Source organism: Echinococcus granulosus (genome assembly GCF_000524195.1).
Source record: "Echinococcus granulosus chromosome Unknown EG_S00096, whole genome shotgun sequence".
Taxonomy (NCBI): Eukaryota; Metazoa; Platyhelminthes; class Cestoda; order Cyclophyllidea; family Taeniidae; genus Echinococcus; species Echinococcus granulosus.
The window spans coordinates 106,778-115,016 of NW_020170476.1; the positions used below are offsets into that span (position 1 = coordinate 106,778).

The following is an 8,239-nucleotide window of genomic DNA, read 5'->3' on the forward strand; positions in this document are numbered from 1 at the left end:
CATTCCGTGTGTGTGTATTTTCAAGGCTAGTCGAGAAAACAACGATAAAGGCATCTACACACACCTAAATGCTCTCGTTAATCCTCTCCATTGCAATATTCCTCACTTTTCTCACCATTCTTGCCAAATCACGAAAGGCAAACACTGGACCTTCTTTCATCACCATATTCCCCGCTCCACAAGAACAGAGAAGAATCTCCAAGATGGCTCGATTCTTCCACGGGAGGGAGGATGAAGAGCAATACTACAAAAGGAGTTACTAGACTATGGAAGTTGGCAATCCCTATGAGGAGCCTCACCACGTTTCTTGCTATTTTAATGCTGTTTTAACAAATATGTCTGTTTTTCGCAACAGAGAGAATCTACTTGAAGCAAAATGCTTTGAAGTTTTTACATAGATTTTACGGAGTACTATGTAATGCTTCAAAAGAAGGGTGAGTCCATAATTACGAGGTTGGTTGGACCTCAAGAGGTGATAATGTTGTCACTGCAAAAGGTAGTGTTATGCACCGTCGAGGGTAAAATAAGTGGAGAGGAGGTTGTACTGCAAGGAGATGGAAAAGGACGGTACCTGTGACGAAAGCAAGACAATGCACTTGCATTGCCTGTGCCTAGGAGACAAAGACCTAGAAAAGAAGGCACATTTTACAAATACCAGGCCAAAATTCAAATTTGCGAAGAAGTGTTTGCTGAACATCAGAATGCGCGATTTCATCCACCAAATTGGGAAGTAGGCATAAGGTGAGATTTTGTATAGACTGACTAACCTCTCAGGTGATCCAAGGATGTTGTGACAATGTCCCTCGTCCTCTTTTTCCAATTAAAGAAGCAAATATACACTGAAAGACTCAATGAGGGAGACACGAACTAGTGGCAGTAAAAAGCACATTGATAAGGTGGTTTACCTTTATAAGCAAATTATCTAACTCTCACCAATCCCACTTCTCTCAGCTCCCTTTTATCATCCCATTCTCTAGTCTACAAAGAAAAGTGTCATTTGTGGTCAGATGATGCTACAATGGCACTGTCAGTGCTACCAGCCTTGGTAATGGTGAGGGAGGATGACAATCGTGACATAAGGAGGCATGAACAGAGGAGTGGGAAGAATAAGACTGAGATGGAAATAAGGGTTTAAATGACGACTATCCATGGAAAACATTTTCTTTGATTCTGACCTCCTAGCTCGCTCTACTCCTCCCTCCGTCATGCTTACTCCTTCCAACGAGCTCTCTTTCCACTGAAGCTATTCAAAACAAACGAGTAAATCGAATTGCATCCTTTATTTTAGCATAGACGGTGCATTGTTACTCAATGAAAGGACTTCAAGATAGAGCTTTTGAAAGTTACATTTGAGTAAAACAGTATATATTTTCTATGTTTCTTTCAATTAGCGACTTTTCAACAATGGACAATTACGCACGTCATTTCCACATGAAGTAAACCACTTTCGCAAATTTGTATTCTGTGAGAGGAAGAGGAACAGCCGAGATACTCTTCTTCGCTATTGGAGGATTTGAATCAAGAGGTGGAGGAGAACGACAACGTGCATATTACATTGGATGAATCATGGTGTAAAATATTTTAATGTATTAAGCACAGAAGATGAATAAAAGCATAAAAGCCTTACTATCTTGAGGGAGGATCAGAAGAGGTGCTGACAAGCGTCATCCCAGCTAGACCGGCTCCATCAAGACCAAAAGGATACACTTTTAATGGTCGGTACTGCAAATGATTCATGGCAAGAAATCAAAGCCTGAGAGTTGTCAATTGACTACCAAACAAAGCATGAGAACAGTCACCACAGTCACATTTTTCGATTCTCATGCTTCGTTTACTAAAGAGGTAGACGAATCGGCACTTGCTTTCAAGAAGCAAATTGTAGAGATACGTTTAATCAGCTTAGCAGTGCGTGGATACCTATTTCCTCCACCCCTCAAGAAGTCGATCTCGTGGAAGGTCTTGAATTCTACATCGCATCAATCGTGCGCCTTAAGTTAAAGTGGATGAAATAGTTCGGTGGAACAGATCTTCCAATTCTACTCTTCTGAGAAGACCATCCAGACTCCATGAGATCTGGCTTGTAGAGTTTGCAGTCGCAAGAGAGGAGGCAAGCGACTGACCCTTGGAAATGTGATGACGCAATATCTAAGGTGGTCATTTTAAGAAGAAGGGGAAATTCTCAAGAGGCTTCAACTTAAAACACCAAAAAAGTCACCTACGTCTAATTGTACTCTGTGAATGAAATGTACAAGAAAAAACTCTTTACAAAACACAAAATCTCTTTCTGTTGTCTATGAAAATGTTCCTAAAGTTCAGAACAAGATTTTCACATACTAAAAAAGTGGTACAAAGATTATTTTCTTATTCACCTGAGAATGAAGAGGTGCAAGTAAATTAATTTCAAGTGAGAATTCTGCGTGTCAATCATTTAGAGGGCACATTACAAGCACCAACAAATCGATTGACACTGCTGACAGCCTATGATAGTTTGTCACACTGAGAAAATTGAAAGATGTAGAAGAGTTTTAAACGGATGCCATGCGCATCTTTAAATGCCATTCTACGGGTTTACTAAAATTAATCAACAGGAACTAAAATACCCATACTACCCTTGATAGGTGTAAAGAAAGCTGTATAGTATACACATTTTTAAGAAATCTTCCAATGAATGGATAGTTTGTTTGACCGTCAATTGTAATACGATGGTGGTTTATCCCTCCGTATTGGTGAGGCGCCAATTTTATAATTTGGAATTGGCCTTCTTGTACCTCGCTGAGTGGTCTGGCCTTCAGGCCATGCCAGTAGTCCAAACACCTTATCTGTGCTAAATATGTATATATTCTGCCCGAGTATTGTGTCTTCTTTCGTCTTCACGGAAGTCTCGGGACACTGCAAAACTTTGATTAGACAAGCACTTAGGGGCATGACCATTGTACGTCCGAGCTATGCCGATAGCCTCTGACCTAGTACTGATACTTCTTGCGGCTTCAGACATAATATAATACCAAGTGGGAAATTAAATTCCGCACTGATGCGTTAATTACCAGCGTTACCTAGAGAGCAGAACAACACACCCTTCTCACTATTAAAAACACCGCTTTGTGAGTAAGAGCAAAATTAAGTAGGAATCAGGTGGGTTTACTGCACATAGTGGTTAAGGAGAGTAGTGTAATACTTATGTTGTTTTAATGTGCCTTTCAGGGAGGAGGCAATTAGGAAATTCGAACCTTGTAACCGGATTGTCCTCTCCCTTACCTAGTGACTGCGGCTCCCCTCCTTCTTGAATATTGTATTTTCCCTATCCATCTTGTCACCTTTAATAAAGATGTCCAAAGCGAATCAACCGGGCTTGTCTAGGAACGCTAGGAATTGGGAAGCGGAGACCGAGGAGCCTCGCTCCATAGTAGGACCTGTAAGTTAATTAGGGGGTGAAATTTTTAACGATAGATATGCTGTTAATTCCACTTTTCAAGTAGAAAAAATACGCGACAAAAAATTAGGTGCTTTTGCATGATTAAGATGAGCCTAAATCCTTGTAAAATGACCTGTTTTACACACGGATAATGCCAAGAGATAATAAGACTGTATTCATAAATCGATAAATTAAAAAGTTGAGGATAGTTGTAAATTGGCAAAATCTGATTTTGTCAAGCGAGTAAATCAAACCAAGTGATTACTTTACTGCAAAGTGATCAGGCACTCGCTCGACTGTCACTAATGCGCTGGTATAACTTAGGTAATTGGTATTTTAGCAGAACGAAATTATGTTTATGGAATGCCAATATATAAGGCTCAAGTAGCACATAGACCTTTAGATCTGTACATGTTTTAACATCGTTTCTAATGCATTTAGGATCAATTGGTAATGTTTTCATTTAGGCTTTCAGGGGGTTATTAATGTTTCATGTTTAAGAACTCCTATTCTTTACTCAATAATATCCTTTGTGACGTCTCAATTTTTCAAAACAAAATAGGTCAACAAATCAAGCTATTAAAAATATCTTTTCAAGGTTTTCGTTGGCAAATTTAGACGCAAATAATTAAGGGTCTCATCGTATTTGGAGACGCGCCTATTTTGCACATGATTCTGGTGGCGATTTAACTCATTTGTTCATATTTTGGTGTATCAGTATTTCAACAAAAGTAAGACTTCCATTCAATACTCTGCGCTTTTCATTCCACAATAACCGTTCAAAACGGTTTGAAGCTTGCTGCTTGTTTCTTGTTCACAAATAAATGGAAATCGAACGTGGAAATATTCTTGCAGCAGCCCGCTTTGTAATCAGAGAACTTCTTGATTATGCCTTGCTTCATCAACTTTCTGTCGTTGAGTATGATGATCAAAATCAGGATTCATCGGGTCTGTCCGAAATCGTTACACGTCTACTCCATATCATCGAAAATGGAGTCTGTCATGGGATTAATTGCTCAGTTCGGAAATCGTCGACTGCCATTCCACTGCTGGATCCCTGGCCCCTCATATTCCACTTACCTGGCGAAGACAATACTTTAGTTGATAATGTGAGTGTGTATGATGACGTAAAGACTGGACTTGGCAAAACTCGTCTCTGGATACGGAATGCACTCATGAGCAAAGTATGTTTTAGTTGGTTTACACTCATATGCCACAGCAACTAGGTTCATTTATCCTGAAGTTTGTTGAAGTCAAAGACGTGAGGAAAATTCCTGCTTCATGCCTTGAGTTAACACTTGGAAATTCCCCATCGAAGTGCTTCTGCATTGCTGACGCCTATGCAAAGGGCGCACTGTTGATGTCGGACGAAGCTATGACATTTGCTGGTCTTCTCAATGATTTAAATGTCATTGATTTCTGCTTCGTTCTCAAAGACAATTTGTCCCGACTTGATGTTCCAGTGAGTTTCTCAGAAAAACCGGAGGTGATTATTTTTCTCTAGCTGGTTCCTATTGACTATCGGTCGTGCATAAATCCGCATTCTGGTGATGATTTATCTGAAGAATGGCGCCCTCAGTAATTAAAATGACATTTAGTCAGTCTTTTGTACCTTAGAAATGAGTTAGAACAGTGTCTCTCATCGCTTATTGAACAAAAAAGTTATCTGGAGGAGGCTGTGTCAACGACTCAGTGTGATGATAAGATTCTTTAAAATTTTTGCTTATTAGATCTCGTTTAGGCAAAGTTGGCAAAGAGGTGGCTGCCTTGGCCGACGAGAATTCGACCCTTCGAGAGACTAAAGCTGATATGGAGGCTAAAATCTCCAAGCTAGAAGAGGAGAATATTCGATTGTCAAGTCTCCTCGTCCGACAGTCGAAGGTGTAATTATCGCCACACGTATTGGTGACTTCCCCGTTTCTAGGAGGTGCAAAACGAGCTAGAAGTTGTCCGTGAGACCTTCAAGCACTCAAGCTTATCTCTGGATACGCAGAACCTGGAACTGGAACGTCAATTGAATGAGGAGAAGAAACGCAGACTTGTAAGTTTTGGCTTAGGGAGTACTTCACCCTTTTTGCGTTACATCTGAATGCTTGAATTATTTCTTTTTTAGGCCTCTGAAGAAGCCAGAGATGCAGCCGAAACTGAGTTATCGCGCTTAAAGGAACTGAGCAGCGAAAGAGAAACTTGTCTAACGGAGTATAGAAGTCAAATCGCGGCTATGGTTACTCTAAACAAGGAGTTTTCTGAAAAACTTCGGGTATGTGCCTAACATACTGCTTATCATATTTAAGTAGAATGTTGTTATCAGTAAAGTTATTCTATGCTAGAGTGTATCGGCTGAACTCGAGGCCAGCAATAAGCATGCCCATGACCTTCAAGAAAAGATAGACGGAATGTCATCTGTACTGACGGGGATGAATGAAAGGTATGTGTAGTTTTAATCCTATTTAATCGACACAGGTATAATCATCTGAAAGAGGAAAAGATCACAAATGAGAAGTCGCTACAGGAAGCAATCGATCAGGCAAATCGGGCGGATCAAATGTGCGTTCAATTGCAGGCTGACCTCGAAGCAAATCGGGAGTTTACGCAGAACTTGCAGTCACAGCTTGATGAGGTCTACATTGATCTGGCCAGTGTTAAATCGCTGCAAGAGAACTTGGACAGAAAGAGTCAGGTAGTCCGGGATTGACAGCATTACCATGAAATGGGCATTTAGGAACCTCAGCCACCTTGCAACTGATCTAGTTTCAATATGCTTTTGCAGTACTAACGTTTAAGTGTTGCAGTTTTTTATTTCCTAATATCTGATGTTTTTTGTGAATGTGTAGTCACTGTCGTACTGCTACTTTCATTCTTTTACTTAAAGTTTACTCCAGCTCCTGAGAGGTTCAACAAAAGATTGGTCCAAATTTGGCCTGAAAATGACTTATCTTTAGTTCATTAAGTTATTTTTCGTCAGAAAATTATTTTTAAAGGTGAATTTTGGGTCTTCGTTTCTTTGCGTCACAATACTTTACACTTGCAGTAGCTTTACCTTAGGAACTCCAGAGGTTAGTCTGCATCAACTTTCTTGTTGATGGTCACGTTTTGAATTTCTATCTTATGAAATTTTTGAAGATCTTTTGAGAGTTCCACAAGATGAGGAACCTTGTTTTCGTGCAGAGGGAGAATCTATTCGTACATTGTGCGATCTGAGGCTGACAAAGTAGGTCAAACCCCATGGACAGTCGATCTCTTGGAATGATTTTGTTTTATAGACGATCATTTACCACTCCTACTGTCTTTATCGGTTTCAATGAGCGCACAACCTTTTTGAGTTCATGTGCATCTCCCCTAGCGATCTGAATGGACTTTAGCTAAATTCCCTGTGCTCTACGCAGTGGATTTTCGTAGTATTTTACCCAACATCGCCCATCGAGACGAATAGTAGCTACTTTTCTTCTGTCCGCATTATCATTCGAAGGTCATCCGAGATTGTTCATTCACTTCGAATTGAAAAATTTCTAAGCTATAATTGCGTGGCGTTTAGAATTGGCAACTTGTCAAATTAACTTCACATTTGAATGAAATTGCGTAGTTACTTAACTTTGATTCTGGCGAACCATTTGGTCATCACTCTGAAAACTAACTCTTGAAAAGCGTTTAGTTATTTTAGCCGACCACGGTTGTTGTATTAAGCAGAGGTAGTCCCAAGATTTTCCCGAATCTTCTAATTTTCCTACAAATTTACCTCTGCATTCATGTGATATGCCCACTGAAATGCAAAGATAAATGTTCCTCACCCCCTGAATTTGTTTGGACAACAACAAAAGGGTTGGAAATGCCATTTTGTTATTAGGCCTTTCATGGCGTTTTAAAATCTATTTCTATCAAAGCAGAGAGAGAAACCGATGTATCATTTGATTTTGGAAAATTTATGTGCTTGTGGATTCCTATTACAGCAAAATTCTACAAACGTTGTTCTAAAAAGCCAAACTTACCACATGCTTCCGGTGCTTGTGCTTAATTTCCTCCGCCCTATACGCTGATGTTACCTGTGCTTTAAGTTTAGCCTGTAGGAGTATCATACACCTATGGTTTTATGTAGCCAGTAACCGGGTCGTAAAGTTGTTGGTGCTAAAAAAAAACCTTTACCATTTGTCGCTCGAGCCGAAGGAGATGCTGATCTGATTCGTCGATTAAAAGGGCAAACACGACTATTATTAGTAGCAGATTAATTGCAAAAATGGATGGTCTTCATTCGTGGCAAGTCCAAAACGGAAGACACGTTCAAGTGGTAAATTGGCTTTGTGATAGCAAACCTCGTTGCCAGGCTCTGTTGCCTGCCATGACGAACCGTTTAATATGCGAATTGAAAAGATAAACTTTGCTACTATACTAATATCTCAAAGCAACCAAAAACTGTAATAATGCCTTATAATGAAATAGCAATAACGAAGCGATCTTTTTTTCAGGAAAGTAGTAAAGGTAATCCCCAAACTGGCGCCGTTTTTAATCCCCCCCTCCTCCTCATCATTTTCCCCTTTAGAGCCTGCGAGAGCGTGACGCGATGATAGCCGAGCTACAGCAACGGTGTAGTGAAGCAGAGAGGAGTCTGGTGGAGATGGCAGGGACAGTGGAAGCGGCACGGCTGCAGGCGGATCGCGCGGAGGAGCGTGTGCGCCTTCTCGCCACGGCGCGGTGGACCAGCGACAGTGACGTTGATGCCTGTGCTCTCTGCGCTTCTCCTTTCTCCTTCTCTCGTCGTAAGGTGGGTTCCCCCCTCCCTTTCTCCCTTCCTCTTACAATTCGCGAAGGCCCTGAGGACAGCATCTGGGTCCC

General features: G+C 40.7%; 1 protein-coding gene across 1 annotated transcript in view; it reads left to right on the plus strand. All coding sequences in view use genetic code 11, as the record gives it.

Moving 5' to 3' along the window:
* Window positions 1-4,236: 4,236 nt before the first annotated feature.
* The window catches only part of EGR_08101 (RUN and FYVE domain-containing protein 2), a gene marked incomplete at both ends in the record, with an annotated part of 5,782 nt that continues 1,779 nt past the window's right edge, over window positions 4,237-8,239 (plus strand). Inside the window, 10 exons of the mRNA XM_024497350.1 lie at window positions 4,237-4,596; window positions 4,632-4,874; window positions 4,917-4,990; window positions 5,030-5,104; window positions 5,143-5,293; window positions 5,337-5,453; window positions 5,526-5,672; window positions 5,743-5,840; window positions 5,876-6,092; window positions 7,947-8,168. Of these exons, the coding sequence (XP_024348221.1) occupies window positions 4,237-4,596; window positions 4,632-4,874; window positions 4,917-4,990; window positions 5,030-5,104; window positions 5,143-5,293; window positions 5,337-5,453; window positions 5,526-5,672; window positions 5,743-5,840; window positions 5,876-6,092; window positions 7,947-8,168 (1,704 nt within the window). The remainder of the gene's footprint in view (window positions 4,597-4,631; window positions 4,875-4,916; window positions 4,991-5,029; window positions 5,105-5,142; window positions 5,294-5,336; window positions 5,454-5,525; window positions 5,673-5,742; window positions 5,841-5,875; window positions 6,093-7,946; window positions 8,169-8,239) is intronic.